Source organism: Saimiri boliviensis, chromosome 9, assembly GCF_048565385.1.
Source record: "Saimiri boliviensis isolate mSaiBol1 chromosome 9, mSaiBol1.pri, whole genome shotgun sequence".
Taxonomy (NCBI): Eukaryota; Metazoa; Chordata; class Mammalia; order Primates; family Cebidae; genus Saimiri; species Saimiri boliviensis.
The window spans coordinates 97,188,409-97,207,690 of record NC_133457.1 but is presented as its reverse complement, the minus strand read 5'-3'; the positions used below and the strand labels follow the sequence as shown (position 1 = coordinate 97,207,690).

The window sequence follows — 19,282 nt, the reverse complement described above, 5'->3', positions numbered from 1 at the left end:
ACAGAAATCAAAAATAATTGAAAGTTTCAATAAAGTACTAAAGGGGCCAGGTGTGGTGGCTCACACCTGTAATCCCAAAGCTTTGGGAGGTCAAGGTGAGTGGATCACTTGAGGCTAGGAACTCGAGACCAGCCTGGGCAACACAGCAAAAACTGTCTCTACAAAAAATCTAAAAATTAGTCAGGTAGGGTGGTGTATGCCTATAGTACCAGCTACTTAAGCGGTTGAGGCAGGAAAATCGTTTGAGCCCAGGAGTTCAAGGCTGCAGTGAGCTATGAATGGGCCACTGCACTCTAGTCTGTGTGACACAGCAAGACCCTGTCTCCCTCATTCGTTCATAAAGTACGGTTACTGCCTGGTGTCTGGCAAAGCTAAATCATCCATTTTCCCTCATTCTCCCCACCTCTGCTTTTGCTGTAGTTTGTGACCTTTCCTGAAACCAGTAGCCCCAAAGAGCAGGGGTTACACAGATCCAGAGTTGACCAACTCCAGCAGGAAATGGCCTCGGAGCTTTAGCTCCACCATCCAAGAGGCACGAAAGGAGCCTTCTAACCACATGCCTGGTGGTATTAATGACCAAGGAGAAAAGGAAGTCAAAAGAGCTTATAAAAAGGAATGCTGGCCGGGTACGGTGCCTCACACCTGCAATCCCATCACTTTGGGAGGCTGAAGTGGGCAGATCATGAGGTCAAGAGATCACGACTATCCTGGCCAACACGGTGAAATCCATCTCCACTAAAAATACAAAAATCAGGTGGTGTGGTGGCACATGCCTGTAGTCCCAGCTACTCAGGAGGCTGAGGCAAGAGAATGGCTCGAACCAGGAGGCGGAGATTACAGTGAGCTGAGATTGCACCACTGCACTACAGTCTGGGCAATGGTACGAGACACCGCCTCAAAATAAATAAATAAATAAATAAGTAAAATGTTATCTCTGGGCAGGTTCTCACTGTCCTGATTTCTTAGGAGTATGAGCGTGGGTCATGAGAGGTTCGGCATTAGAGATCAGTTCCCTCAAGTTTTAGGACTTGGCTTTTAGAAAAGTAAAAGTATTCAATCCCAAACTCACTAGAACCACAGAGCATCCCAGAATTTGTCAATGGAGCCAGGCATGGTGACTCACACCTGTTAATTCTAGCACATTAAGAGGCTGAGGCAGGAGGATCACTCGAGCCCAGGAATTGGAGACCAGTCCTAGCAACATAGTGAGACCCTATTTTTAGTTTGTAAAAAAAAAATTTTTTTTAATAAAATTTAAGGCCAGATGCAGTGGTAAGGCCAGACGCAGTGGCTGTCACCTATAATCCCAGCACTCTGGGAGGTCCAGGCATGTGAATCACGAGGTCAGGAGTTTGAGACCAGCCTGACCAACACGGTGAAACCCGTCTCTACTAAAAATACAAAAATTAGTCTGGCATGGTGGCATGCACCTGTAATCTCAGCTACTCAGGAGGCTGATGCAGGAGAATAGCTTGAACCCCGGAGGTGAAGGCTGCAGTGAGCCAAGATCACGCCACTGTACCAGACTGGGCAATAGAGCAAGACTCCGTCTCAAAAAAATAAAACAAAAATTGTTAATGGAATTAACAAAAAATCATCTGAAAGAAAGCAAACAAACCAACTACAAGGATTAGTGAGAAAATGTCTAAAACTTGTTTTGACTGACACAGACCTCTGACAAGTATCTTAAGGACATTTACTCCTGAAGAAGACATTTCAAATCACCAAATTACTAAGAACAGAACCGAAAGAGCAACAGGCTTTTCATACCAGTTCTACTCTTTAATTTCAATCTCCAGTGACCTCAGTCCAAAACTCAGCAGAAAGACTGCAGAATCCTTTTTATAAAATTATTCAGGGCTGGGCCCAGTGGCTCACACCTGTAATCCTAACACTTTGGGAGGCTGAGGCAGGCAGATCACTTGAGGTCAGGAGTTCAAGACTAGCCTGACCAACATGGTGAAACCCCGTCTCCACTAAACATTCAAAAATTAGGGTGTGATGGCAGGCACCTGTAAATCCCAGCTACTTGGGAGGTTGAGGCAGGAAAATCACTTGAACCCAGGAGGTGGAGGTTCTAGTAAGCCAGGATCATACCACTGCACACCAGCCTGGGCGACAAGAGCAAAATTACATCTAAAAAAAAGTTGGGTGTGGTGGCTCATGCCTGTAATCCCAGCATTTTGAAAGGCCAAGACAGGCGGATCACGTGAGGTCAAGAGTTCAAGACCAGGCCAGGCGTGGTGGCTCAAGCCTGTAATCCCAGCACTTTGGGAGGCCGAGGCGGGTGGATCACGAGGTCAAGAGATCGAGACCATCCTGGTCAACACGGTGAAACCCCGTCTCTACTAAAAATACAAAAAAATTAGCTGGGCATGGTGCTGCGTGCCCGTAATCCCAGCTACTCAGGAGGCTGAGGCAGGAGAATTGCCTGAACCCGGAAGGCGGAGGTTGCGGTGAGCCGAGATCGCGCCATTGCACTCCAGCCTGGGTAACAAGAGTGAAACTCTGTCTCAAAAAAAAAAAAAAGAGTTCAAGACCAACCTGACCAACATGGAGAAACCCCGTTTCTACTAAAAACACAAAATTAGTCAGGCATGGTGGCACATGCCTGTAATCCTAGCTACTCGGGAGACTGAGGTTGCAGTGAGCCGAGATGGCACCATTGCCCTCCAGCCTGGGCAACAAGAGTGAAACTCGGTCTCAAAAAGAAAAAACATTATTCGGAAAGGAGACCTCCTTTATCTTTCATTCTCCGAATCCCAGGTCCCTGGTAGTATTCCAAAAACATTCAATAGGATTCTATTCTAATGGCTGGCTTCCAAGCAGACAAGGCATCTGTCACATTAAGATAGAGTCCAGACACGCCTGATCCCTCCCCACTCACCTCTACACTCATGCTCCCTGCCCAGCACCTCAGACTCACACATCACATGCTCTGGCAAGCAAACAAGGCAGATCTTCGTCTAGGAACACAGACAAGGCACCCCAGCCACCCCAAGTATCCTGTCCCTCAAGGTGACACACATCCTAAACACAGGGGTGCCCACCTGCTGCATCAACTCAGCTGCCTCGTCATCCCCATTGCCCACACCAGGGTTCTTTCGCACCACACCAGGGCCAGCCTTAGGAGCCGCAGCAGTTCTCTGTGTTGAGATGGGCCTCTGGGGAGCTGAAAAACAGAGCACAGGTTTTTGAAAGGAGTAATTTCAGATCAAATTTTTAAAAATCCACAAGACAACACGGAGAAGCTATGACCAACTGCCTTCCAAAAGGTGTTCAGTGAAGGAAACCAATGCTAGAGAGCCCCAGCATGCAAGACAACACCTCCACATTTGCCTACTAGTGGTTTCTATCCTGGCAGCAGAGTTATGTGCCAATTTCAGCCATGATGTTTCATGCTGGGAGTAAGTCCTTCAGTGAGGTCTCTTCTCCGCTGCGGTGAACAGGACTATCGTCTGAAAGGGGTAGAGTCGTTCTAGTACACAGAGATGATCCACCTTAACCCAGCTCTGACCAAATCCACAAACAGGTTTTTTCATGTTGGTAACTACCACAGCTAAGATTTAGTTAACACATCTACAAACCAAATCCAGCTTTGCGAAGCAAAGGCAGACCTCACGCCAGGTATGAGCGCACGGTCCAGGCTGTTGCCAGGTGCCCACTGCTCCCCATATGGAAAGTTAGGTCCCTCCTAACTCCTTACCTCAGACTCCTTGGGCTGGAAGAGGGAAGGAATCCGTAAGAACAGGAGAGCCTGCTCTTTCCATGAATTGCTTTAAAATCTTTATCTTTGTGTACCTTTCAGAAAGTGTTCAGGGCCGGGCGCAGTGATTCACGCCTATAATCCCAGCACTTTGGGAGGCCGTGGCGGGTGGATCACCAGCAAGAGATCGAGACCATCCCGGTCAACATGGTGAAACCCCGTCTCTACTAAAAATACAAAAAATCAGCTGGGCATGGTGGCACGTGCCTGTAATCCCAGCTACTCAGGAGGCTGAGGCAGGAGAATTGCCTGAACCCAGGAGGCGGAGGTTGCGGTGAGCCGAGATCGCGCCATTGCACTCCAGCCTGGGTAATGAGTGAAACTCAGTCTCAAAAAAAAAAAAAAAAAAAAAAGTGTTCAGAAGAGTGAGAGAAAAGGAGAAAAGCATCACACTGACTAGTATTCTAGTACTTATAGATGTCTCTCACTATTTACAGCCAAAAGCAAAGATAAAAACAAAGGAGTAAAGGAGGCAACCTATCTACAAGTAAAAATAATCAAGAATGGGCTAAACCTCAAGGTATATGGATCATTAACGATTCACTTACTTAGCAATTATGTTGTAAAGTTTGTATATTACATGCCAGGTTTGGAAATACCTAATCTTCCTAATACCCCAAACTATAATCACAAAGCCTTTCACCCACTGTAAGAGGTATTTCCTCTGGATGGCTCTCTCTAGCACATTTATCCCAAAGACTAAATGCTTAATGCACGTCTCCACTCAACTGGTATCAGCATCTGAAATATGAAATGCACAGGGTTATCTACACAGTTTCCCATTCTAAACAGCCAAAGAAGAAAAAGTACTCAATATCTAGAGAAACAGGAACCCTCACATACTGCTGATGAGAATGTAAATGGCTCAGCCACTTTGGAAAACAGGTAGTTCTGCCAAAGGTTAAACACAAAGCTAACACGTGGCCCAGCAATTCTGCTTCCAGAGTATTTACTCTTGGGTCTGTAACTGCGAGAAACCAAAACACAGTCCACACAGAAGCTGTATATGAACATTCATAGCAGCATTATTCACATCTGCCAACAAGTGGGAAACAATGCAAATAACCATGAACTGATTAATAAAATGAGGTATAGCCATGTGATTGAATATGATTCTACAATAAAAAGAATGAAGGACTGATACATGCTAGAGCATGAAGGAACCTTGAAAACAGTAGGCAGAATAAAGGAAGCCAGACACAAAAGACCACCTATCTATGATTCCATGTATAGGAAAAGTTCAGAATTGGCAAATCCAGAGACAGAAAGCAGACTAGTGATTGCTTAGGGCTGGAGGGAGGAGGAAAAGCTGGGGAAAGTGGGAAGTGACAACTATTAACTATACACAGGGTTTCTTTTTTTTTTTCCTCTTGAGACAGAGTCGTGCTCTCTCGCCCAGGCTACAGTGTAGTGGCGCTACTTTGCTCACTGCAACCTCCACCTCCCGGTTTCAAGAGATTATCCTGCCTCGGCCTCCCGAGTAGCTGGGATTACAGGCATGCACCACCATGCTGTTTTGTATTTTTAGTAGAGACACGATTTCACCATGTTGGCCAGGCTGGTTGAATTCCTGACCTCAAGTGATCTGCCTGCCTTAGCCTCCCAAAGAGCTGGGATTACACAAGGTTTCTTTTTGGAGTGATGAAAATGTTCTAAAACTGATGGTGGTGATAGATGCACAACTCTTTGGATATATTAAAAACCACTTAATTGTATACTTTAATTAGAAAAGCATACTTACATGGCATGCAAATTATCTCTCCATAAAGCCATTTGGAAAGCACTCAACCTACCCTCTCTATCAGTTGAACCAGGCTCTCTCAAGGTATTATGAAACCTTAACTAATATTCTTGCCATCTCCTGGAAAAGAAGCAATTAGCATCTGTAGAATATCTACCCTGCCCCAAAATATACACATTCTGTATTACTGTAAACACATCTTGGGAAAGCTATCAAGCCCATACCCTTTTGAGAAGGTCTGTAAAATCAGCCTCTCCCTACCCCCCCGACTCTGCTAACACCATGGCAAGCCAAAGTCACCTAGCAGCTAAAGTTCTAGGGGAGGTAGGGGGGCTGTGAGCACATGTAGAAAGCTGGTCTACAGACAGAATGACAAAGACAGCCAAAAGCAGTCTGAGAGACCTACACAGCTCCTTCAAGGAGTTCAGCTCTGGTATAACTTCCCATCCTAGGGCTCTGTAAAAACACCCTTGTTCTGGAACTAACTGAAGCTCTCTTATGTGAGCTAGCCTTATAGATTTCTAGAGCTTGGGCAAAACTATGCACAGTAACTTGTTCAAGTTTCAAAAACCCTCTGGGTCTAGTATTAAAATGCCCATTTTATGGAGCAGGAAACTGGGGCAGAGATGAAGTAGCTTACACAGGGCTACAGATACCTAAGGACAAAAAGCTACCTGCCTGATGCCAGAATCCATGCTCTGGCCACATGCCTGGGATCGTATTTCTTAAGCTCCCTAAGCCTATGGCTACTGAAAAAAATGCTAGTCGAATGCTAAATGATTATCTGGAACACTACTGTTTGGAAACATTTTGGGGGTTGTTTTTTTACCTGCACTACCAGAGCTGAGAGGTTTCTTCGGTTTATTCAGAGCTGGAGCAACGAGGGAGGGAGCCACTGTCGTTTCCTGACCTTGTCTGGCAGCCACAGGGTCATAGTCTTTTCCATCATAGTTTGCATCAAAAAACTTCTTGAACCACTGAACAAATTCAAAATTGTCCTGAAATTTTCCTTTTACTAATTTGTCCACAGGAATTATCTGCAGAGAAAAACAACTGTTTAGCCCAAAGCAAGAGGCTTTTGACAAGCATCAAACGAGTCCATGCATCAAATCATTATAAAGCTCTGCCAAAAAGAGAAAAAAAAAACATTTTAAAGACCTTAGGGCTAAGCCCCTAAATTTATAAAGCAAGTTTCATTCAGTATGCCTTTAAGAGTACCTACACTTACCAACCCCTCCCCCCTCTTTCAAATTTATGAAAAGGAATCAGAAACAAAAAAGGAACAATTATCATATAAGACACATACACACATCCAAGCATGTCCTAAGTCATGACCCAAGTGTCATGCAATAAAGAGTAAGTCTCCCATATAACTTGCATGGCCACAGTGCCTGTCACAAAGCATGAAATCCACTGCACAGGCCAGGCACGGTGGCTTACACCTATAATCCCAGCACTTTGGGAGGCCAAAGCGGGCAGAAAAATTGCCTCAGGTCAGGAGCTTGAGACCAGCCTGGGCATCTACAATGAACTGTGTTCAAAAAAATTCTGGGCTGAGTGTGGTGGCTCACACCTGTAATCACAGCACTTTGGGAGGCCAAGGTGGGTGGATTACTTGAGGTCAGGAGTTCAAGACCAGCCTGGCCAACATGGTGAAACCCCATCTCTACTAAAAATACAAAAATTAGCCGGGTGTGGTGGTAGGTGCCTGTAATCCCAGCTACTCAGAAGGCTGAGGCATGAGAACTGCTTGAATTCAGGAGGTAGAGGTTGCAGTGAGCTGAGATTACACCACTGTGCTCCCGGCCTAGGCAACAGAGCAAGACTCTGTCTCAAAAAAAAAAAAAAAAAAATTCTGACCTGAAAATAGATCAAGATGCAGAATCAGTCTCAGGATAGATTTCTACAAAATGACATGTTTTTCAAGTAATTCCAAATCCTATTAAAACATACTTGCTGGGTGCAGTGCTGTGCGCATCTGCAATCCTAGCTATTCATGAAGACTGCCTGAGCCCAGGAATTTCAACCAGCACCGGCAACACAGCAAGACTTCATCTCAAAACAAAAAACAAAAAACAAAAAACAAACAAAAAAAAAACTGAAAAAACACAAACAACAGTAACAAGACCTCAACTCAAAAAACAAAAAAATACACCAAAAACAACCCACAAACAACAGTAACAACAAATATACATAAGGACCTTTTATTTTTATTATACAAGAATACTGTGTTTTCAAGTATTCAAATCACTAAAGTGTTGGCCAGAACTTAACTTTTTAATTTTTTATTTTTAAGAGATGGGATCTTGCTCTGTTGCCCAGGCTGGAGTCTATAGTGGTCCAATCGTAGGTCACTGCTGCCTCAAACTCCTAAGCTCAAGTGATCCTCCTGCTTCAGCCTCCAGAGTAGCTACAGCATGAGCCACCATTCTGTCTTTTAACTATCTTTTATTCTCCAACAATTCCAGATGCAATTTATTTATTATAAAAAGAATACATGTAATAATCTAAGTATATACACCCCTCTGACAAACATAATTTTTTAAAATTACTTTGTGTAATACTGAAATATTCACATATATTATCTCTGTACTCACTTCAATAACCCAGGAATACATAGGATGGGACAGAATTAGATATAAATCAAAATTGGCCATGCTAACCATTGAGGTACATGGAGGATCATTACACTATTTATTTACTATTTATTATTTATATACTATTATTACTTTTGTATACTTTATATTTTCCATATCCAAAAAATAAAATATAATTCCATGATAATGAATGCAAAATTACTGTATATAAGCTATACCTATTTAAACTATGCCTGGAAACTAAGTGACATTCTTATTCTATAAACACCTATTTTATATATTGAATAGAAACAAAACTAAAATAAAAAATAAGGCTGATTTCAAAATAAATAAAAACCAGACACACCAGCAAGATAATTGGGGGTGTTACTTTTGCCAAAAAAAAAAAAAAAAAAAAACTTCCCCCAAAAAATGGCTTAAAAGGATAAATCCAGCCAGGCGCAGTGGCTCACACCTGCCTGTAATCCCAGCACTTTGGGAGGTTGAGGCAGGCAGATCACGAGGTCAGGAGATCCAGACCACCCGTGGCCAGCATGGTGAAACCCCGTCTCTACTAAAATACAAAAAATTAGCTGGGCGTGGTGGCCCATGCCTGTAGTCCCAGCTATTAGGGAGGCTGAGGAAGGGGAATCACTTGAACCTGGGACGTGGAAGTTACATGAGCCGAGACCATGCCATTGCACTCCAGCCTGGCAACAGAGCAAGAGTCCATCTTCAAAAAAAAAAGGATAAACCCTTCTAAGGGTGGGGGAAGGGACAAACTACTTAATCTATTATCTGCTAAAACAGAGGTGTTTGTGCTAAACCATGTCTGGTGGACCATGTTTCTGTTACCTTCAAAAAACTTTGGGTGCAGGAAGGAGTTTTCTAGCACCCACCAGGGAGCCTCCTTGTATCTTTCTATAAAAAGCAAGTATTTCTAGAATCTTCTCCACCTCAGCTTCCAAAGTGCTGGGATTACAGGTGTGAGCCATCATGCCTGGCCTAGAATCTTCTCTATTGAACTATGCTACATAAAATATGCTTTTACAGAAGTAAATCCAGATTAAGAGACTTAGATCCCAGACTACTAGATCTGTTACCCAGGCTGGAGTGCAGTGGGCGATCTCAGCTCACTGCAACTTGCATCCCAGGTTCAAGCAATTCTCCTGCCTCAGCCTCCCGCGTAGTTGGGACTACAAGCCTGTGCCACCACACTCAAATACAAATTTTTTTTTTTTTTTTTTTGAGATGGAGTTTCGCTCATTACCCAGGCTGGAGTGCAGTGGCGCGATCTCAGCTCACCGCAACCTCTGCCTCCTGGGTTCTGGCAATTCTGCCTCAGCCTCCCGAGTAGCTGGGATTACAGGCACGCGCCACCATGCCCAGCTAATTTTCTGTATTTTTAGTAGAGACGAGGTTTCACCATGTTGACCAGGATGGTCTCGATCTCTTGACCTTGTGATCCACCCGCCTTGGCCTCCCAAAGTGCTGGGATTACAGGCCTGAGCCACTGCGCCCGGTCAATTTTTTAAATATTTTTAGTAGAGATGGGGTTTCACCATGTTCACTAGGATGGTCTCGATTTCCTGACCTCATGATCCACCCACCTTGGCGGCCAGTGATTTTTATTTTTAAAAAATTACTGTGTAGCCAGGTGCAGTGGCCCATGCTTGTAATCCCAGAACTTTGGGAGGCTGAGTCAGGCAAATCATCTAAGGTTAGGAGTTCGAGACCAGCCTGACCAACATGGAGAAACCCCGTCTCTACCAAAAATATAAAATTAGCCGGGGGTGGCGGTACATGCCTGTAACCCCAGCTATTTGGGAGGCTGAGGCAGGAGAATCACTTGAACATGAGAGGAGGCTGCAGTGAGACAAGATGGTGCCACTGCTCTCCACCTTGGGCAACAAGAGCAAAATTCCATCTCAAAAAGAAAACCATAACAATAAAATAAAATAAAATAAAAATAAGAATCACTGTATAAATGTACAGGTTGACTCTTCTAAACAGTTACTAACTTCACCGATGATGAAGAACGACAGCAAAAGGAATAGGGGTAAGAAGGTAGAGGGAAACTGCTCCCAGTCAAGTCGGTGTTAACTAGATAAACTGGGGGAAAAGAAAATGTCCAAAGCTAGCAAAAAAAATAAGCAAGCATCGGCCAGGCTCAGTGGCTCACACCTGTAATCCCAGTACTTTGGAAGGCCAAGGCAGGCGGATCACGAGGTCAGGAGATCAAGACCATCCTGGCCAACATGGTGAAACCCTGTCTCTACTTAAAATTCAAAACTTAACTGGGCATGGTGGTGCACACCTGTAATCCCAGCTACTGGAGAGGCTGAGGTAGAAGAATCACTTGAACCCGGGAGGCATAGGCTGCTGTGAGCCAAGGTGAAGTCACTGCACTCCAGCCTGGTGACAAAGTGAGATTCCGTCTCAAAAAAAAAAAAAAAAAAACACACTAGCATATATATCCTTATATCATTAGTCAAGAAATATTAACCTCAATAAAACAATAACATTTACTTACTTTGTCAACACCCATCCTCTTAAAACCCGCTTGTAGTATTTTGAAGTTCTGGATGTACTCGTGTTCTAGCTTAGCTTGGAATTTCACTTTCTTCAAGGCAATGGAGCCAGGAAACAGCATGTCCATAAACTGACAATAGGCAGCCCCTGAATGAAGAATAACAGAAAAATACAATTAAAGCAGCATGGTGAACTTTTTCCCAGACCCATTTAAACCAAATATAATTTTAAATGTTGTGAAGTAGACCTACAAAAGCCAAAAAGCTTTACTGACTACACGTGAAGTCAATTTTTAAAATCTGTAACAAGACTGTGGTTTTACCCTACATATTCTACAACATACTTGCAAGCCAGATGCCTATCATAAGGAGAAAAGGAATGTTTCTACTAAATTTCAAATCTCCTGTTCTTTATTGGTAATCATCATGACAATAAAATGACCACTAGAAAGAAAAATGAGGCCAAGGCGACCAGATCACCTGAGGTCCAGACTTCAAGACCAGTCTTGCCAACATGGAGAAACCCCATCTCTATTAAAATACAAAAAAAAAATTGAGAATTCCATTGGCTAATAGGAATAAAAAAAGGAAAAAAGAAAAAACAATACAAAAAAATTAGCCAGGCTTTATGGCGGTTGCCTGTAATCCCAGCTACTCGGGAGGCTGAGGCAAGAGAATTGCTTAAACCCAGGAGTCGGAGGTTGCAGTGAGCCGAGAACACACCACTGCACTCCAGCTTGGGACTCTCTCAAAAAAAAAAGAAAGAAAAAAAAAGAAAAATGAATGCCCAAAATACAGAAAAGAAAACAGAAGTAACATTTTCTGATTTTTCACAAAGATATATCCTCCTCTTCATGGGAGTATTTCTAAGATCCATCCTTGATCTAGATTAAAAAACATTTTTTCCCTAAGATGACTGTCTCCCTGGGCTTTTTAAATCTCTAAATACATTTAATGTATCATTTCTTTTCTTTTTCTTTTTCTTTTTTTTTTTGAAACAGGGTCTCACTGGTGCCCAGGCTGGAGTGCAGTAGCGCAATCTCAACTCACTGCAACCCACCTCCCAGGTTCAAGTGATCCTCCCACCTCAGCCTCTGGAGTAGCTGGGACTATAGGCACGTGCTACCATGCCTACGTTTTTTTTTTAATTTTTGTAGAGCATCTGGCCAACTTATCATTTAATTAACAAGGTTGAATCGAAGACTTTTTTGTGCTCCTCTATTAAATTTTTTTAAAAAATTACTGTAAGTCCAGGCCCAGTAGCTCAGGTCTATAATCTCAGCACTATGGGAAGCAGGCAGATCACTTGAGTCCAGGAGTTCAAGACCAGCTTGGGCAACATGGCGAAACTCTGTCTCTACAAAAAAATACCAAAATCAGCGAGGCATGTTGGCATGCACTTGTGGTCCCAGCTACTCAGGAGGCTGAGGTGGGAGGATCGCTTGAGCCAGGAGATAAGAGACCTCAGTGAGCCATGATCACATCACTGCACTCCAGTCTGGGGGACAGAGAGAGACCTCATCTCAAAAAAAAAAAAAAAAAAAAAAAGAGACTATAATAAATTATTGCAATATTTTTACCCCTTTCACCCCAATTTCATTCCTTCCCCCACTTGCCCATTTTTTCCAAAAACAGTTTTATTAATGCTTAAACTTTCTCGGTAAAATATTTCTCTAATAGTCAACAAACTGAACTCTCCCAATTCAGAGCAGGCCTCACTGTATACTTACTGCCCTAGGGCTCACTTCAGTGACCAAAGTGACATTCTTAGTAGAAAGATCTTCAGAAGGTTAAAGTCTTTATTTTTTATTATTTTTTCTGAGACAGAGTCTCAACTCTGTTGCCAGACTGGAATACAGTGGTGTAATCTTGGCTCACTACAACCTCCACCTCCCTGGTTCAAGCAATTCTCCTGCCTCAGTCTCCCGGGTAGCTAGGATTACAGGCATGTGCCACCATGCCCAGCTAATTGTTTTGTTTTAGTAGAGATGGGGTTTCACCATCTTGGCCAGACTGGTCTTGAACTCCTGACCTTGTGATCCGCCTACCTCGGCCTCCCAAAGTGCTGGAATTACAGGCGTGAGTTACTGCACCCCGCCTAAAGCCTTGATTTTGAGGTGACTGATTTATTTACTGATCCAACAAAAATACACTGAGGGCATTCTTTTTTTGAGATGGAGTTTCCCTCTTGTTGCCCAGGCTGGAGTGCAATGGCACAATCTCGCCTCACCACAACCTCTGCCTCCAAGGTTCAAGTGATTCTCCTGCCTCAGCCTCCAGAATAGCTGGAACACAGCAATGCGCCATCATGACTAAGTAATTTTTTTTTTTTTTTTTTTTTGAGACGGAGTTTCACTCTTGTTACCCAGACTGGAGTGCAATGGCGCGATCTCAGCTCACCGCAACGTCCGCCTCCTGGGTTCAGGCAATTCTCCTGCCTCAGCCTCCTGAGTAGCTGGGATTACAGGCGCGTGCCACCATGCCCAGCTAATTTTTGTATTTTTAGTAGAGACGGGGTTTCACCATGTTGACCAGGATGGTCTCGATCTCTTGACCTCGTGATCCACCCACCTCGGCCTCCCAAAGTGCTGGGATTACAGGCATGAGCCACCGCGCCCGGTCTGACGATAAGTAATTTTTGTATTTTTAGTAGGGATGGGGTTTTTCCATGTTGGTCACTGGTCTTGAACTCTCGACCTCAGGTGATCCACCCACCTCAGCTTCCCAAAGTGCTGAGATTACAGGCATGAGCCACTGCACCAGGCACAATGAGGGCATTCTAAGTGCCAAGCATTCAATTAGAAATAGTTCTATTTTACGCCAGGCCCAGCAGAAGTATTTATATTTTAAAAACAGCCGGGCGCGGTGGCTCAAGCCTGTAATCCCAGCACTTTGGGAGGCCGAGGCGGGTGGATCACGAGGTCGAGAGATCGAGACCATCCTGGTCAACATGGTGAAACCCCATCTCTAAAAAAAAAAGTGCAAAAAATTAGCTGGGCATGGTGGCGCGTGCCTGTAATCCCAGCTACTCAGGAGGCTGAGGCAGGAGAATTGCCTGAGCCCAGGAGGCGGAGGTTGCGGTGAGCCGAGATCGCGCCATTGCACTCCAACCTGGGTAACAAGGGCGAAACTCCATCTCAAATAAAAAAATAAAAAATAAAAAATAGAACACTTTAATAGCTTTGTAAATTCTAAAGGCAAATGTCCCAGTTTCTTCAACAAATTGTATGAAGAGGGGAAACTGCTATATTTTATTTTATTTTATTTTATTTTTAGACACAGAATCATACTTTGTCATCCAGGCTAGAGTGCAGTGGTGGGATCTCAGCTCATTGTAACCTCTGCCTCCTGGATTCAAGCAAGTATCCTCCCTCAGCCTCCTGAGTAGGTGGCATTACAGGCTCGCACCACCATGCCCAGCTAATTATTGTATTTTTTTAGTAGAGACGGGGTTACGCCATGTTGACCAGGCTGGTCTTGAACTCCTGACCTCGTGATCCACCCACCTCAGCCTCCGAAACTGCTGGAATTACAGGCTTGAAGTCACTGTGCCCAGCCAAGGAAACTGTTATATTTTAAAAGAGATTTTTAAAATCCTAATTTGGCCAGACACGGTGGCTCACTCCTGCAATCCTAACACTTTGGGAGGAAGAAACTGGTGGATCACTTGAGGTCGAGTTTAAGTACAGCCTGGCCAACACGGTAAAACTGCATCTCTTCTAAAAATACAAAACATTAGTGGAGCATGCTGTCGGGCCAGCTTCTCAGGAGGCTGAGGCAGGAGAACTGCTTGAACCTGGGAGGCGGAGAGTGCAGTGAGCCGAGACAGCGCCATTGCACTCCAGCTTAGGCAAAAAGAGTGAAACTCTGTCTCAAAAAACGAAAACCAAAACAATTAGCTGGGCATGGTGGCACACACCTATAGTCCCCACTACTTGGGGAGCCCAGGAGGTTGAGGCTACAGTGAGCCGAGATCACACCGCTGTACTCCAGGCTGGGTGACAAAGGAAGACCCTGTTTCAAAAAAAAAAAACCCTGTATATACAGTATGTCAATTATGAGTAACCCTAGGTAAGTTGTCTAACTCTGTGTCTCAGTTTTCCTATCTGTAAAAGGCAGATGAGCGTCCTTACCCTCCAAATCACACATGTAAAACACCCTGGGGCCGGGTGCGGTGGCTCCTGCCTTCGGGAGCACTTTGGGAAGCCAAGGCGGGCGGATTGCCTGAGCTCAGGAGTTCGCGAGCAGTCTGAGCAACACGGTGAAACCTGGTCTCTACTAAAAAATTAGCAAGGCACAGTGGTGTGTGCCTGTAGTCCCAGTTACTCACAAGGCTGAGGCAAGAGAATTGCTTGAACCCGGGAGAGGTAAAGGTTGCAGTGAGCTGAGGTAACGCCACTGCACTCCAGCCTGGGCAACACGGCGAGACTCCGCCTCAAAAAAAAAAAAAAAAAACACCACCACACACATTTTGGAAAGTACTTAGCATGGCCAGGCATGGTAGCTCATGCCTGTAATCCTAGCACTTTGAGAGGTCAAGGCAGGCAGATCACCCAAGATCAGGAGTTCAAGACTAGCCTGGCCAACATGGTAAAACCCTGCCTCTACTAAAAACACAAAAAATAGCCGGGAGTGGTGGCGCACGCCTGTATCCCAGTTACTTTGGGGACTGAGGTACAAGAACTGCTTGAACCCGAGAGGCAGGAGTTGCTATGAGCCAAGATCAAGCCACTGCACTCCAGCCTGGACAACAGAGTAAGACATCTCAAAAAACAACAAACAAAACAAAGTGCTTAGCCTATGGAAAGCATTCAATAAAGCCATAATTAGAAAAAAAAAATACAGATAAAAGATAACAATGATTATCACTAATTTGTGACATTACAGCAGATTATGGTTTCCTTCAGGTTTCTTTTATCTTTTTTAGAGACAGGATTTTGCCATGTTGTCCAGGCTGGTCTCCAACTCCCGGGCTCAGATGATCCTCTCCCTTCCGCCTCCCAAAGTGCTGGATTACAGGTATGGGCTACCATACCCAGCCTTTAATGTTTTTTCAATGAAGACCTAACTATTCATAATCAGAAGAAAATGAGCTTCCTATCTTCTGTTTTGCTGTGCTTTAAGTAAAGCAAGGGAAAAAAATCAAGGTGGTGCTTAAAAACTTAGGCAAAAATATTTGAAGAGATATTTCCTTGATTGGAAGCATGACTAGATAAAACTAGCCCCTGAGCAAGGCTGCAGACTTACGAAATGTAACAAAAGGGAAGATGGGGGCTGGGAACTTAGAGGGAACTCTGTGTAGTCGGAGGCCTCTGCAGCAGCACGGAGCAATCTGAGAAGGGGCTGGATCTAGAAGATCCTTCAGAAGGCAAATAAAACTGTGAATTCGCCTCAAAAGATGCTTCTCAGGCCTGGGACCCTGGAAAAAAGGTGGAATCATAGCTGCAAGTAGAGTACCTGGAAAAGGGAGCTAGCCTGAGGAGAAAACAAACCTGGGATTTTAAGTAATGACAGGTAGGGCAAAAGTATCCCATAAACAGAAATATCAGACCAGATCTGCATTGGGGAAGGCCTGGTTGGGGGTGTGATAACACACTCAAAGCATGAGGACCAGGTCATTCGCAGTGCAGCAGGAGCAAGATCGACAAGCTGTCTTACATTAACTCAAGGGCTGTCAGGGCCCCCCATTAAGCTGAGGAGAAAGGAACCTACTATTTGCCTGGGAACATCAACACCTTTGCTGCAGAGGAACCCAGAAAGGAGGCCAGGCTGGAGGGAGAAGGCACAGAGGAGAAGGGAAGAGCCGAATACATTCAGTGAGACCTCTCTACACGTGCAGAGGACCAAGCTGGGCCCTTGAGAAAATGCAGGGGGGCCTCAATATGGAATGCAACGCAGGATCGATTCACAAAAGCAACCGGTACTCCCTTTCTGACCAAAGCAATCTCTCATAAAAATCAATCTCTTTGACCACATTTTTTTCCTCATGATGGCTATCTTTCCAAAATACTTGATGCCTAGTTCTCCAAACTACAAAGACTACAGAATATATTAATGAGTCTTGAAACGACCTGCCAACTCGTTCACTGAAAGTTATCCTGACCTAAACTCCCCCTACCAGAGCCAAGCAAAGGCTCAGCTCACTGCTGGAGGTAAAGGGAGCCCACGGCTGACAAAATTTGGCCACTTCACAGGCAGCCCTCAGCACTCTGCCCTCTCAAGGGAGAATTCCTACTTTGTAAAGCTGTGTTTGGTGGAGAATTCTGGTCTGCCAGATCCTCTGCTCAACAAAGGCGAGGTTAGGAGGGATCTGGCACCAGCGTCAAAAGCTCCCGGAATTTTCCCTGGGCCTTAGCACAAGGAGTTGAGGAGCCTCATTTTCTCCGACTCCAACCCCCTGGCAGTGGGCCTTCTTCAGGGACACAGTGTCTGTGCCTTATCCTGTCTGCTCTCATACTAGAAGCAAGACCTCACTTTCTAAACACCAATGTAAAATACAATGCAACCATCTACATACTCCAAGAGACATCCTATATGGCTTTCAAGAGAACTAGTTATGAATGAACAAGTCTGTTTACGAATCAGTTAAGTGCCCCACACTCACCCTTTTCTACTGGGAAAAAGCACTTTATCCAGGAACAGTAGCAGACATCAGACAAAACTGACATACTGGCTGGGCACGGTGGCTCACGCCTGTAATCACAGCACTTTACGAGGCTGAGGCAGGTGGATTGTGAGGTCAGGAGATTGAGATCATCCTGGCCAATGTGAATTTCACCTGGCCAGACAGTAGTGAAACCCTGTCTCTATCAAAAATACAAAAATTAGCTGGGTGTGGTGGCACATGCCTATAATCCCAGCTACTTGGGAGGCTTGAGGCAAGAGAATCACTTGAACCCAGAAGGTGGAGTTTGCAGTGAGCTGAGATCATGCCACTGCACTCCAGCCTAGCAACAGACTCCATCTCAAAAAAAAAAAAACCTGACATACCTGACAGATTTTACAGTGAAACAACATCACTGTAATTCACTATATGTAATTTACATTTGCTTAATCCCCTCCAAATGTTTCTATGAAAGGTATATATAACATGTATGCAGCAGGATGCATGTGAGCTATGTGCTCAGAAAGATCTGGATTCAAAACCAGGCTCTGGGCTGGGCGCAGTGGCTCAAGCCTGTAATCCCAGCACTTTGGGAGGCCGAGGCGGGTGGATCACGAGGTCAAGAGATCGAGACCATCCTGGTCAACATGGTGAAACCCCGTCTCTAATAAAAATACAAAAAAAATTAGCTGGGCATGATGGTGCGTGCCTGTAATCCCAGCTACTCAGGAGGCTGAGGCAGGAGAATTACCTGAACCCAGGAGGCGGAGGTTGCGGTGAGCCGAGATCGCGCCATTGCACTCCAGCCTGGGCAACAAGAGGGAAACTCCGTCTCAAAAAAAAAAAAAAAAAAAAAAAAAAAACCTGACATACCTGACAGATTTTACAGTGAAACAACATCACTGTAATTCACTATATGTAATTTATATTTGCTTAATCCCCTCCAAATGTTTCTATGAAAGGTATATATAACATGTATGCAGCAGGATGCATGTGAGCTATGTGCTCAGAAAGATCTGGATTCAAAACCAGGCTCTGGGCTGGGCGCAGTGGCTCAAGCCTGTAATCCCAGCACTTTGGGAGGCCGAGGCGGGTGGATCACGAGGTCAAGAGATCGAGACCATCCTGGTCAACATGGTGAAACCCCATCTCTACTAAAAATACAAAAAAAATTAGCTGGGCATGGTGGCGCGTGCCTGTAATCCCAGCTACTCAGGAGGCTGAGGCAGGAGAATTGCCTGAACCCAGGAGGCGGAGGTTGAGGTGAGCCGAGATCGCGCCATTGCACTCCAGCCTGGGTAACAAGAGTGAAATTCCATCTCAAAAACAAACAAAAAAAAAAACCAGGCTCTGTAATACATAACCTGCGCCCCAGGGGCAGACCAGTCTCCCCATCTACAAAAGGAAGATGTGCACCCCTCAAATGACCTGTACTCATTTCTGGAGTCTGGCACACAATACCTGAGAGCTATTATTATAGGTGATTCTCACACTGGCCAACAGGTAAGCCAGGTGTCACTGCCCCAGTTCACAGATGAAGAACTGAGATATTAAGGGTCTCGTCAAAAGTCACATGGCTCAGAGCAGACTGAAGCCTCTTTATGTCCGGTCCTGTCTGCAACAGCTCCTGCCTGAATGAGATAAACCCAGAGCCCGATCAGCACATATACCACTTATCTAAACGTTAAAGATCACATTTTCCAATTAACTAAGTGCAACACACTTTGGAGTATACTTACAGAAAGAGGTAAATTTTAGGGAGAATCGCTGGTGAAAAAGCTGGCTCCAATGAAAACCAGGATGACCTCATCCCCACATTAGTCACAGACCACAGGGCAAGCAAGCGATTTAAAACCCTCACACAAAATGGGGATAGGGAAATGAATAATGAGGAAACTAACAGAAAATGGCGGAGCAGAGCACAGATCTAAGGCTAACAACCTGTTGTTTATGATCAACAAAGTAATTAATGCTTACTAAACACAACGCTTGGGCACCACTGTGTTACCGTACAGCTTCACACGTAGCCCTCCCCACCGCTTCCGACCATCTGTAAAACCGAGA

At 44.6% G+C, this 19,282-nt stretch overlaps 1 protein-coding gene across 1 annotated transcript in view; it reads right to left on the bottom strand.

The window, feature by feature from the left end:
• MAPRE1 (microtubule associated protein RP/EB family member 1) overlaps window positions 1–19,282 on the bottom strand; it is a 34,003-nt gene that overhangs the window by 5,902 nt on the left and 8,819 nt on the right. The window contains exons 3-5 of the mRNA XM_039479248.2: window positions 10,617–10,762; window positions 6,337–6,544; window positions 3,051–3,172 (exon numbers count right to left, since the gene is read on the bottom strand). Coding sequence (XP_039335182.1) covers window positions 3,051–3,172; window positions 6,337–6,544; window positions 10,617–10,762 — 476 coding nt within the window. The remainder of the gene's footprint in view (window positions 1–3,050; window positions 3,173–6,336; window positions 6,545–10,616; window positions 10,763–19,282) is intronic.